General features: G+C 44.4%; 2 protein-coding genes and 1 non-coding gene across 3 annotated transcripts; 1 reads left to right on the forward strand and 2 right to left on the reverse strand.

Moving 5' to 3' along the window:
* The first annotated feature begins 2,763 nt into the window (after positions 1–2,763).
* On the forward strand, positions 2,764–5,419 carry otol1b (otolin 1b). The gene is made up of 4 exons (XM_061827680.1): positions 2,764–3,121; positions 3,208–3,297; positions 4,288–4,359; positions 4,531–5,419. The coding sequence occupies exons 1-4, from the start codon at positions 2,764–2,766 to the stop codon at positions 5,415–5,417; spliced, it is 1,407 nt and encodes a 468-aa protein (XP_061683664.1). The 3' UTR covers positions 5,418–5,419.
* Positions 5,420–8,337: 2,918 nt separating this feature from the next.
* LOC133504706 (high affinity immunoglobulin gamma Fc receptor I-like) lies at positions 8,338–12,250 on the reverse strand. Its single transcript, XM_061827218.1, has 5 exons — positions 12,158–12,250; positions 12,046–12,081; positions 11,691–11,966; positions 10,252–10,524; positions 8,338–8,778 (listed from the first exon to the last, which is right to left on the reverse strand). Exons 1-5 carry the CDS (start codon positions 12,180–12,182, stop codon positions 8,507–8,509), a joined length of 882 nt encoding a protein of 293 aa, XP_061683202.1. The 5' UTR covers positions 12,183–12,250; the 3' UTR covers positions 8,338–8,506.
* Positions 9,447–9,519, reverse strand: trnas-gga (transfer RNA serine (anticodon GGA)). Its single transcript has one exon. It is a non-coding gene; the product is annotated as a tRNA-Ser (tRNA).
* Positions 12,251–13,474: the final 1,224 nt, after the last annotated feature.

Raw genomic sequence — 13,474 nt, forward strand, 5'->3', positions numbered from 1 at the left:
ATCACATTGTCAAAATAGAGTACATATTACATGACCTATTGGATACACTGTTCATGCAAAGCAGTGGATTTCCCCTTTAAGGATAGTCAGTCGGTCAGTATATTGCTCAATCTGTCATCTGAATAGTTTCCGTATGCACTCTATGCTGTATACTGTAATAATTGAGCACTGAAATGAATGTATTTTTCTATGGATGTACCGATATACTTTAATCCAAATGCAAAAAAATAACTTGTAGATAGTGAGAATAAAGAGTGCAGAAAATGGATGGATGGATAGATGGATGGATGGATGGATGGATGGATGGGGTAGAGCAGACTTTGAAAAAATCATCACAGGATTTGTTGAAAGAATTCAACAATTTGTTTTTAATTCATTAATGAATTAGTCAATCAGCGAGTCAAACAGATGGTTAATTAGTTAGTCAGTAAGCCTGATGGTAAGTAAGATGGTTAGTCGGCTATTTACTTAGTCAGTGAATTAGCTAGTTGGATTGTTCATGTGATGTTGAGAAACAAATCTTATCTGCTCTGTTTCTGCAATATCTGTCCACTGATGCTGCTTTGATGAAGTAGCTGGGTTAGCGGAAGCTCAGTAGTCCAGTAGGATCCGGTTTAGGGACCAAAGAGTTGCAAGTAGCTACAAAGCATGTGATCGCTGCTAAAAGATTAAATCCCACCTACGATCATTTTAAAAATGAGGATTAAAAAACAAAATATTCAGTAATCGCTTAAAAGGAACAAGGAAATGACATTATATTTATCCATCACACCCGTGCTGTGACCGATTTGGGCCTCGGAGTGAGAAGAGCACTTAAAAAAAAAAAAATAACACAATCTCCTTTTTACACGCTCTGTTGCTGTCGGTCCTCTCGGTTTCGACATATTCCATTTCCTTCCTTTCCTGATGTCACAGATCCTTCTGAGGGTGGGGGGCCCTTTGACAAAGCAAGTGTGTCCATTCACTGACAACAAGCAGACATTTTGGATCCGGCAGCTACAAGAAAATTGAACACTTTTACGATGTGACAGTAGAACTTTTAAGATGCTGCTGTGGTTTCTTAGTATTCTTAGTAGAATCAGAGCTGATCAGTCGAACAGAACACAGTTCAGCCCACCCCCAAAAAAGAAAATCCTCTCAACCATAACAAGACAATAATGTTGGCAAACATACGGTCTTGCAGCACAAATATATATATTAAAAAAAAGTCAATATCAGCAGGCCTTAAAACTGCTCAGATGTAAAAAGGATAAATTTGTGGCTTTGACCAAGAGCTCAAGTTTAGCAATGGGAGAATAAAGGGATTAGCAGCGCTCTTTGGGCCAGAACTTTCCTTCCTCCGGACGCTCACCAAATGCCAACAAAGGTCTCTGTCCTGTGGAACTTTTACGGGGGAGGGGGGGGGGGTTAACAACCCACAAGCTACAGTGCTCTCTGATTGTAAGATGTGCTTTCTAAACCTGTTATAAACATCACATATGCTGTAGACACAAACTCCCCACAAAAATTTGCAATTTAAATTACCAGGAGACTTGTGAGGATAAGCAGAAAATTGACGGATTGATGGATAATCTAGTGGGTCTTGCATAGTGGCAGTTTTTGAAGGTTTTTGCAAAATCTAAAGTTGCCACAAGATGCCGTCAAATGCATTTAGTAAATAGGAACGTAGTATAGTACGGTGATTGGTGTTAAAGAAGTACAGCGAAGTGATACATCTTGATCGAGAGACAATCTCTGTGTGTTGTGGAGGAGTTAACTTTAGCCTGGGTCATCACTGGAAGTTACTGAGAGTCCTCGCTGCATCTGCATGGACAGTACTTTCGGTAAATTTTATTTTTTTTTACATTTATGTTGTAAGATAACATTGAAATTACTGTTTGTTCCACTACTTGTGGAATACTTACTTTTTTAAGGGGGGGGGGCATGGGTAAGATGGAGCCGGTCACATCTGGCGTCAGGTGAAAGACAGACAGACTACACCCTGGACTGGTCGCCAGACAATTTCAGGCCTAAGAAAATGGATGGATGGAAGCGCGTCTGTTCAACAGTTCTGAGGTTCGGGATTTGAATCTCAGTTCTGGCCTTTCCGTGTAGATGTTGGATGAAAATGGCTAAATGAGCAAAGGAAACAGAATTCATCCGCTTTAGTGACCTGGACTCTGTCCCTGAACCTTCTTTGCTTTGCTTTGTCCCACCTCGAGCGCAAGCTAGCTGCTCGGCCGTTGGAAGAATGCCCTCGCGTATCGGGTGACCCACGGACCAAGGGCCTTTGCTCGTCGCCGAGCTCGCAGTAAGGGGAGCGCTACCAGTACTCGCTTGTATCCCGTGTCACAAAAGCACCTTTCTGCGCTGAGAATGAGGCCACAGCACAGTGGTTCTCTATGGCTCTACCGGCCTCTACCCTCGTTGGATTTCAGACCTCCCCCTAGTTCTTCCAGCAGGCGCCCTCATTGGTGAGCTTGTTCTTTTCTTGCTGAGATCAAATGGTCCTGGAGCACCTGGGGATGCATCCAAGCCACCGGTTCAGAGGACAATTCCACTTATGCGTAACTTGGTGAGTCTTAGTTGTGATGTGCTTATCTTTTAAACTTTGGTATGTTGGGTTGTCATTTTGGATGCTCGTAAGAAAGCCTTGCTTTTTTTGGCGTGCCTAAACTGTGAAAGATTTCGAGACAGGTTCAGATTGCAGTTAAGAGACTTTTCAGTGCTCCATGCTCCTGTTGGTGATCCGGATGGTCCTCCATTCTCAGATCCTGAAGAACTATGAGGCTCATCTCCCATCAGTGGACACTTCTAGCTGTCGTCATGGTGGTACTCAATTTGACCTTCGGTAATGAGGCTAAGATGACACCCAGGCCCAAGTACCAGCAGACCAAGAAGCTTGTATCTCAGGACACAGTACACAACCCCAAAACAGCCAGCAACCCTGCGGAGTTGGACCCGCTCCCAACCTACCAGGGTCATGTTGTTGTTCCTCAGGACCACACTGTGAGCACGGAGCATCCCAGTATAGGTCCGGACAACTACACGCTGGATTATAACGAGTGTTACTTCAATTTCTGCGAGTGCTGTCCACCTGAGAGAGGTCCCCAAGGGCCAAAGGGAGACGATGGCCCACCAGGTAGTGAGAAGCAAATTCTCTTCTGTTGAAGTGCCTTGTTTTTCGGTTTCTTTTTTCCTTCTGAGTTTTGAACTTTATATATCTAGGCCCACCAGGGGAAAGGGGATACACCGGATCAGTCGGCTCACCTGGACCAAAGGGTGCGAGTGGTTTTCGGGGGGTCAAAGGAGAAAAAGGTGTGTATAATTCCATTCCAGTTTTTAAAAACTTTGCAAAAAACACGTGCAGCTACATCAGCGGAATTCCTCGCACCCTAATTCCTGGTCATCTCTCAACGTTTTTACTTATTACAAAGCAGAATTCATTGGGTTAGATTGTGATTGCCCCAGAGCAGCGCTGTCACACTCATTTTTATCGCAGGCCTCATTGTAGTTATGGTTTTCCCTCTGGGGACCGTTCTGACTGTGAAACCATGAAAACCCATTTGCCTCATCATATTTACACATGAAATTTATGAGCTAGTTTTGGAATCGGAAATCAAGGCTAATGGCTTTTTTGACTATCGCTGATTTTTAGGTACACATTAATACTTGCAATATCTCAACGTTATCATTTTTGATATGTCAATTTGAAAATTTGGAACAGATTTGAACAAAAATAATAGAAGTCGATCCTCATAATCTGCCTTCGCGCGGGCCCACGTAAAATCATGCGCCGGGCCGGATCTAGCCCCTGGACCATGAGTTCGACACCTGTGCCCCAGAGACTACTTAAAAATAGTATGAGAAAGTTGTGTCAATTTTGCAACTGGATCACTATTTTGAATGAAATATAAAATACTGAAATGGGTGGCATGGTGGGCTCAGCTGGTAAAGCATTGGCATCACAGTTCTGGGGTCCTCTACAGTTCCTCCCCCATTCCAAAAACATGCAACGTTAATTGGATACTCTAAATTGTCCCTAGGTGTGATTGTGAGTGTGGTTGTCTGTCTCTGTTTTGCCCTGCGATGGGCTGGGAACGAGTTCAGGGTGTACCCTGCCTCCTGCCTGATAGACTCCGGCACTCTCTGTGACCCTCGTGAGGATAAGCGGCAAAAGAAAATGGATGGATGCTGAAGTGGGGGTTCAACAACCATCTGCTCAACTATCACCGCTGACTTATTTTAAAAATACATGATTGATGTTGGCTAATTTAGGTATTTCTTGATTGTATTTGTGTTTACTAGGCGAAAAGGGGGAAAGAGGAAACAGTGGCCCAGGTGGATACCCTGGAGTTATGGGGAAACCAGGACCAAAAGGTATGAAATAGAAAGTTTTATTTTTCTTGCGGCAGCCCTGTCAGAGCATAGCAAATCTACTTCTCAGTTAAATTGTGGGGTTAGGGTCCAGGTTGTACCCTGGCTTTTGCCCAAAGTCAGCTAGGATAAGACTGCATGGACAGTTCTCAATGAATGACTTTTACTCTGCAGGTGATCTTGGACTAAAAGGACAGAAAGGTGAGACGGGTGTGGAAGGCGTCAAAGGCGAAGGAGGGCAGAAAGGCGAACATGGACAGAATGGAACCGCTGGTCAGAAAGGGGAACCAGGAAAGGTTGGGCCGGCTGGACGCCCCGGAGTAATTCTTGGTCCTAAGGGAGAGAAGGGTGATAAGGGGGAGTGTGGGACATTTGGGGAGAGAGGGTCAAAAGGTGACCGCGGAGACACTGGCTCTCCGGGAATCCCGGGAGTGATGGGAATCCCCGGAATCAACGGCAAGCACGGGGCTCCGGGTCCCATCGGTGTGCGTGGGGATCCTGGACCTCCTGGAGCGCAGGGAGAGCCCGGGGTGAGAGGGGCGCAGGGACCACAAGGCGTTAGAGGAGTTCAGGGGCCAAAAGGGGATAGAGGTTACCACGGGATGAGAGGGGAGCGGGGAATTCGTGGCTTCAAAGGAGCGAAGGGTTCAGCCGTCCCCCAGAAGCGGTCTGCCTTCAGCGTTGGCATCTCACCGAAGAAGTCCTTCCCTCCGTCTGGATTCCCAATCAGCTTTGACAAAGTGTTCTACAACGAAGAAAACCACTTCAACGTCAGCAGCAACAGCTTTTCGTGCATCTACGCCGGCGTCTACGTCTTCTCCTTCCACATCACCGTCCGAAATCAACCCCTACGCGCAACGCTGGTGGTGAACGGCTCGCGGCGGGTGAGGACGCGGGACTCGCTGTACGGCCAAGACATCGACCAGGCGTCCACTCTGGTGGTGCTGCGTTTGGCGGCGGGCGATCAGGTGTGGATGGAGACCCTCAGAGACTGGAACGGTGTTTACGCCAGCAGTGAGGATGACAGCATCTTCTCCGGATTTCTACTTTACTCTCCCTGATGGTGAATGATCAAGTGGCGGTGGCGGTGGACCGTAGACTCATGAACTGTACTTTCTGGTACAAATAGCTGTACAATCATGGACTCTATTTGCATTTTACTATTGCCATCATTTTCGTTATATATGTAAAATTGCAATTGTATCTAAATGCTTTTCAATAAACAGTTTTTTAAAAGTATGTAAAAAGTTCTTTGTGGATGGGTTAGCTTTGAATATGTAAACTTTTGATGGACTGGTTGTGGAGTCTTCCCTCGCTATATCACAGTTACCCTATTACGGATTCAGTTGAACAGACATTTTTTTCATAATTCATCATATGGCGGGATTTTGAGTGTTGTCTGTATTTTTTGTGATAAGAATAAAACAAAATGGGGGGGGGGGACTAATTAAAACACATTTAACAAGTACAGTGGAAGGCAGAAGTTTACATACAGGTTTACATGCAGTTTAGATCCCTCAAAGGAAATCATGACATCAGGAAAGGAAGGAAATGGAATATGGCGAAACCGAGAGGATTGATGGCAATAGAGCGTGGAAAAAAAATGAGATTATGTTGATTTTTTTAAGTACAGTTGAAATCATATACTGCAAAAGACAAACATTTCATTTTTTGTCTCACATTCTGAAGTCAAATCAAACTAATCCTCTCCTGTTTCAGGTCAGTCAGGCTCACCAAAATTATTAAATTTTGTGAATGAGGTACAGAATTTCTTAGACTATTTTATAGGACCCCTCCATCCATTTTCTGAACCACCTATCCTCACTCTGGAGACTATCCCAGCTTTCATCGGGCAGAAGGCAAGGCACACGCTGAACTGGTTGCCAGCAAATAACAGGGCACATGGAGACAGACAACACACTCACAATCGCACCTAGGCACAATTGAGAGTGTCCAATTAATGTTGCATGTTTTTGCGATGTGGGAGGAAACCGCAGTGCCCAGAGAAAACCCTCGCAGGTACGGGGAGTACATGCAAACCCCACACAGGCGGGGCCGGGATTTGAATCACAGTTCTCAGAACTGCGAGACCAACGCTCTAACCAATTGCGACAATGTCTCGCCAATTTTACATTATTTGTATTTATTTACACAATTTTCTTCTATTCTGACCAAAACACCTTGATCTCCAGGACACAGAGCCCGTCTTCTTCCCATGGTGTTTATACTTGCATATAATTGTTTTCACAGATGAATGTGGCACTGTTAAGCATCTGGAAATTTCACCCAAGGATGAGCCAGACTTGTGGAGCTCCACATTTATTTTTCTGATTTCTTGGCCAATGGAATTTTCCAACCTGTCAATCACTCATACAATAATACCCAATTACATTGTCGCATTGTCTTAACCCCTGGCTTGACACGCCCCTCTCGCCATATTGTCCCACGAGCAATGCTGGTTGTCTTGAGCCTGCGCTTGGAAAAGTTAATGTTGCGAAGAAAATGGTTCTCAGATGCACTTGGGGAATGTGCAATTCTGATGAAAAATATCCGGCAAGGTTACAAGGGGCCCGCTTGATTCATTTTCCAAAGCCTAAAACACAGTTGAGGAAGTGTCTACGATGGATTTAGGCTCGCGGAAGACCTCACATACAACTAAATGTGGACAATATCAACAAACACAAGGCTGTATGTTCAAAGGTAAGTGAGGGAGAGGTATCTTCTCTGAGTTTGATTTCGTTTTTTTCAATGCTTTATACATTGCAGGACAACAACTTTCACTTTGTTAGGGTATCACTGGCCTGCAGAAAGAAGTGTGCAATGTTTTATGGCGACGAGTCAGGTTCGTAATACGTAAATGCGTGATGTCTATTTGTATCACATCGGACTTTTAAGACATAGCACTGGATTCATTCCATTACGAGCCAAGTCAAATGAATACACAACACTCACTTATAAAGACTACAATGATATTACTCGTGATCTTTCCAAGTGAAAAGTACTCACCCTACTTTACATGTGCAGTACGATTCCATTATTTTATCATGTTTCAATATGAAGTTTGTGAGGCGTCAAACGTTTTTGCATTCATCGCCAACATTTCACTGCAACTCTGACATTGCGTCCTGCTCTGTCCAAAATCTTAATTCCGTACATATCTTTACGTGAAATAGTTGAGACCTCTGTAGAACTCTCTTGGACAAGTTTGACGCATCTAGCAAAAAACATACCCCAATATTATCTGGAATACGCTACAGAGGACCCAGTTCAAACCCGTTATGTTCAGTTGCCATTTTGAAAGATTGTGGGGCATGGCAACTGTAGCTAAGCGGGGCGGAGCTGTAGATCGCCAGTCGGAAAGGTCCATTTCTTTTGATTTGCCCACCAACAAGGAAGCAAAGTATTTGAAGTGTGGTCTTACATACATTCCTAGTTGTGGCATCAATGAACTCACACGTGCCAGTGAGCTTCCAAAGCCATGACCTCATTGTCTGGGCTTCCCCGTGTTCTTTCAAGATAGCCCTTTTTGTGTATGTAAACGCTTGACCTCAAAGCGAAAATAACATTTTCCAAGAAATTCTCTGTCGTTATTATGTCACGTAACATTATCAAATAATTTTGGTGATCCTGACTAATGTGAAACAGGAGAGGTTTTGTCTGATTTGACTTGCCTCCCGGCCTTTCCATCTATCTATCTATCTATCTATCTATCTATCTATCTATCTATCTATCTATCTATCTATCTATCTATCTATCTATCTATCTATCTATCTATCTATCTATCTATCTATCTATCTATCTATCTATCTATCTATCTATCTATCTATCTATCTATCTATCTATCTATCTATTTATCTAGCTAGCTGTCGGTTGGTCAGTCTGTCGCTCTCTTTCTCTGTCTCTATCTATCTATCTATCTACAGGTCAACAATCAGAGTGGCAATCACTATTTGTAACACAAGTGCTTTAGTACAATGTGATTTGGATATGTTTTATTACTTTGTTCAGTTAGTCATAATTAGAATGAACATCTTACACATGAGATGTGGACCTGTATTACAATATCTCTTGAACCAAGAATTAGAGGGATCATCTCCAGCCAATCTCTGGCATATATATCTATATTTTTTTTGTTCCTGTCAGGTCTTGGTCACTCTTCAAATTGTTCCGCCTCACTCGACTTGGAGAGGCCCAGCGTGGGAACCTTGACCTTGCAGCTGTACAAGCCCGGTGTCCGTTTGACCAGGTTGTAGTTCTCAGATGTGGATAGCCCCAGCCGCCTGTTATCCTTGTAGAAATAGTAGTTTAGGGGAGGTGCAGGAGCACGGGCGTTGTACTGGAGATGGCAAATGAGCTTCATCAGATTCAATGGAAGCAGGCTGTTGTCTGGGCTGATCTCAAGCACGGGCTGTGTCAGAACCTCTGAGGAAAAAAAAAAACAAAACAATCATTCAGTAGATAATATGACTTAACCCCTAACTAAAGTCACTTGAACTGAAGTCACTTTTATGTCAAGTCATCTTTCCCCATTGAAATAAATGCAAATGCTATTTATTTGTTCTGGCCTGGTTCCCTAAAGATTTTCCAATGGGTTTTATTGACTCAAAATAGGGGGCAGTATTAAACAGACCACAAGATAGACAGTACATGGTGTGATGGATCACAACATAAGGCCTTGATATACTCATACAGATGCGCTAGCACGGTGAGAACGCCCACGTTGCATCATGTGACTGAGGCATTGGGCCGCGTGGCCCCTCTGCGACACTTGGCAAATTGTCGCTGCGTGCAGTGTCCCATCGCTCGTGACTGGTGCGTCTTAGTCACATGCTATGATGACATACTATTGCCGCCATCTTGATTGATTTTGCAGCATAATTAAACGTATCATTTGGTCATCTGGGTCCATTTGTCCTAGCAGATACCGTTCCATGGGCGCCATTGTTGTTGCTGTTCTTTGCCCGTCTGTTTCTTTCGGCTTGTCCCTTTCGGGGTCGCCACAGCGTGTCATCTCAGATGAACGCACGTATATGTTTGGCACAATTTTTACGCCGGATGCCCTTCCTGACGCAACCCTTCTCAGGGAGTGGAGGCCCCAGTGGGATAAGAACCCACAACCCCTGGTTTTCCAAACCAGTGCTCTAACCACTGAGCTCCGGGGCCTCCTTGTTGCTGTTCTTTGTACCGGAAGAAATGTAAAAACAGCTACCAAAAAACAGCTATAAAATGCAGAGGAAAGTCCGAGCCAATACCGGCCATACTGACACCCCTGACTTGGAGAAGAACGGGAGCGCATTTCCAAAACAGTTTAGATGGGTTGCGCTTCATTATAAAGGCAAACTGTGGGCGGGTTTACCGCAGGGAAGTCATTGCCGTCACCGCCCACGTGAGTATAAAGAAGCCTAAATAGCAGCAGTCGTTTTTCCACAGAGCATAAAAAAAATAATGTATTGTTTCCGTCTACTTGTGTTGCTCCACTATTTCTGTTCAAATGTCATTTGCATATAGGTCTAAAAGACCGTGGTACCATCGCTATTCGTTGGCCCATTTAGAAAAAACATACAAAAGAAAAAGCCGGATGTCGACTCATATCTTGAAAACCTTATACGTCGGGTGACTTCCATCAAAGTCCATTTATTACTGCGCTTGTATTTTTCCAGTGGTTTTCTCCTACTGTAGCTAAATGCAGGCCTTTGGTTGTGTTGCTGTTCACAAAGCTGACTTATGTTGCTGTCAATGCCCCGTTTACAATTCCAACATTGCTGGTTTTCTAGTAGCTGGCGAAGGCTCGCCTCATGGCCGCCGGCCCATTCGCGCAATCAGTGATGAGACAGGTGACTTATGTCGTCTAACGTTGTGCCTTATGGTGAAATGAAACCCACCACATGAACTCACCTGAGACATTCACAGGAAGGTCATTTGAAATCACTGAATAAGTCTGCCTGAAGGTATCCCAAGACACTCTGCAGGTGTAAAGTCCTTCATCCTCCCTGCTCAAGTCGGGCAAGCTCAGTTGTGGGTTCAAGCCCCTTTGCCGAACGACTTCCACTCCGTCCTTGTACAAAATCACCTCGTGATGTCGAGGACGGCCGCGGAGGCGACAGGTCATGTTCAAGGTCTCTCCGACGAGGCCGGGAAGCCCCGGGGCTTGGAGGATGGCCCAACCTCCTGAAGAAAAGACGAAGTCGACCGAGAGGTTACAAAAACCTGCGTACATTTCAACGCAGCACTGCAGCGGCATTTTGGAGCAGCTATGCAGTGAAGAAAATATGTATGTGAACACCCTGCTATATTGCAAGTTCTCCCACTTAGAAATCATGGAGGGGTCTGAAATTTTCATTGTAGGTGCATGTCTACAATGAGTGATCATCTAAAAAGAAAAATCCAGAAATCACAATGTATGATTTGTTAACAATTTATTTGTGTGATACAGCTGCAAATAAGTATTTGAACACCTGAGAAAAAACAAATGTTAAAATTGGGTACAGTAGCCTTTGTTTGCAATTACAGAGGTCAAACGTTTCGTGTAGTTGTTCACCAGGTTTGCGGACACTGCAGGAGGGATTTTGACTCACTCCTCCACACAGATCTTCTCGAGATCAGACCAGGCTTCTGGGCTGTCACTGAGAAACATGGAGTCTCTGTTGTCTTTGGGCAGCCCTTTGGTCTTGGCCATGTGACAAGTTTGAGTCTTACAGATTGTATGGGGTGAACAGGTGTCTTTATGCAGCTAACGACCTCACACAGGTGCATCTGATTCAGGATCATAGATGGAGTGGAGGTGGACTTTTAAAGACAGCACAACATGACTTTGACCATCAGAATTCTAGCTGATGGACAAGTGTTCAAATACTTATTTGTACCTGTATCACACAAAAAAAATCGTTGAAAAAAATCACACATCGTGATTTCTGGATTTTTCTTTTCAGATGATCTCCCTCACAGTGGACATGCACCTACGATGAAAATTTCAGACCCATCCATGATTTCTAAGTGGGAGAACTTGCAATGTAGCAGGGTGTTCAAATACTTATTTTCTTCACTGTATCTGCCCAACTAGTGAGTTGTAACTTTAGATTCAGGTAAATTGGCTAAAAACGCATGTGCCCCTCCCTGTGTGGGATGGGACCCTTGGCTGGGCCACAATACCCTTTTTTCCAGCAATGCCAAATTTTGATCAGCATCCCCCAACACCCACTTCTCCCAAGTCAATGATTGGTAATCGGGCGGTAAGAAGGGGCCCCTAAATTTCGTGCCTCCTCACTTTCAAGTTGTTCTGCTGCCCTTGCATTCAGCCGAGAGATGGCATAAAAATTCATTCGGGGGACCCTTACCGTCCACATTTATTTCCACAGGGGGGCTTTTCAGCGTGTATATGTTTCCCACAGCCGAGTTCCTGACTCCTTGGCATCGAAAAAGTCCACTGTCGCTCAGGGACCCCTTCAGAGTCAACACCTCTGTGTGGTGCTGGAGGTGCTCAGATCCCTTGAACCACAAATAATCCCAGGTGGACTTTTTATCGTGAATGGCGCATCTAAGTTGGACCTGCTCCCCGGAGAAGACCCGCGAATATCCCATCACCAACTCTGCTATTGCGGCACAGGAGGTCTCTAGACGCCGAAAAAAATATCCCCAAACATTAAAAATATGGAGTGACCACCGTGATACATGCGAATAAATGGGTCATACCGTCAGGGAAGACGAGGCTTGGTAGCATGGAAAGAACTGAAATGGAAAACACATTTGACTAATAAAAATGAAAAATATCAAGGTAATTGATTCTCATTTGATACACACTCACCAAGAATGAATATTGAGCCCATCATGGTTGACTTTTCTTTTGTGTTATCTTGATGGGAGGCAGCTAACTTTTATTCCAAAAGAGAAAGGAAGTGAAAATAGTTTTTTCTTTGAACCACAAAAGAGGAATTCCCCTCCTCTCTTCTTTCATTTCACTTTTATTCTACAAGGAAACCTCTAAAGGAACCTTGAAAGGATTGACCTTTGGAACTTTTTATGTCACCCGAATACATTTGGAAAAGTAGTACATTATGACACTAGTATCCTTAAAAAACCCCACAGATATCCACTCATCCATTTCCTGAGCCACCTATCCTCACAAGTGTGGCAGGAATGCTGGAGCCTCGCCCAGCTGTCATTGGGCAGGAGGCAGGGTACACCCTGAACTGGTTCCCAGCCAATCGCAGGACACGTGGGGAAAGACATCAATCACGATCTCACCTACGGGCAATTTGGAGTATCCAATGAATGCATGTTTTTGGAATGTGGGAGGAAACAACACTAACCACACACACACGTACACAAGGGTGCCCCATAAGTCTCCATACATAGGAAAAATCTACATTTCTCAACATAAACCATTTTTCATTTATACAATATGCTCTATTGCTTCTGTAATATGCTGACTCTACGTATTCGACCACATCGTGCTTCATCCAAAACACTTCCGTTTTTTTTTATGTGACGATATCTTTTGCCATAGTGTTGTGTGTGATACTCAGGCCTCACAGTTCTGAGGTCCCGGGTTTGATCCCGGACCCGCCTGTGTGGAGTTTGCATGTCCTCCCCGTGCCTGCGTGGGTTTTCTCCGGGGACTCCGGTTTCCTCCCGCACCACCAAAACATGCAACATTAATTGGACATACCAAATTGCCCATAGGTGTGACTGTGAGTGCGACTGTTGTCTGTCTTCAAGTGCCCTGCAATTGGCTGGCAACCAGTTCACGGTGTATCCCACCTCCTGCCTGTTAACAGCAGGGATAGGCTCCAGCACTCCCCACGACCTCGTGAGGATAAGTGGCAAAATGCCGCAGTCCTAAGTAGGGAGTGTTTTGTGATCGTGACAAAAGATGATACAATTCATGGAGTGAATGCCAAAAAAAGGATGAAAAAAGCTAGCTGTCGCCAGCTCAAGCCCTGGAGTGAGTCGGTGTCGCTGAAATAATAGTTTCGTTTTAAATGAATGATTTTATTTTCATAACCCCTTTCTCACTAATGTTCTTGTTTTATAAGTTGAGGCGTGCAAACAATATTAGACTAAGTCACTGTTCTGCTTGACTTTTTGTTTTTCTTTGTGCTTTTTGTTTAGAAACCTGTGT

The sequence above is a fragment of the Syngnathoides biaculeatus genome, chromosome 8, assembly GCF_019802595.1.
Source record: "Syngnathoides biaculeatus isolate LvHL_M chromosome 8, ASM1980259v1, whole genome shotgun sequence".
Classification (NCBI taxonomy): domain Eukaryota; kingdom Metazoa; phylum Chordata; class Actinopteri; order Syngnathiformes; family Syngnathidae; genus Syngnathoides; species Syngnathoides biaculeatus.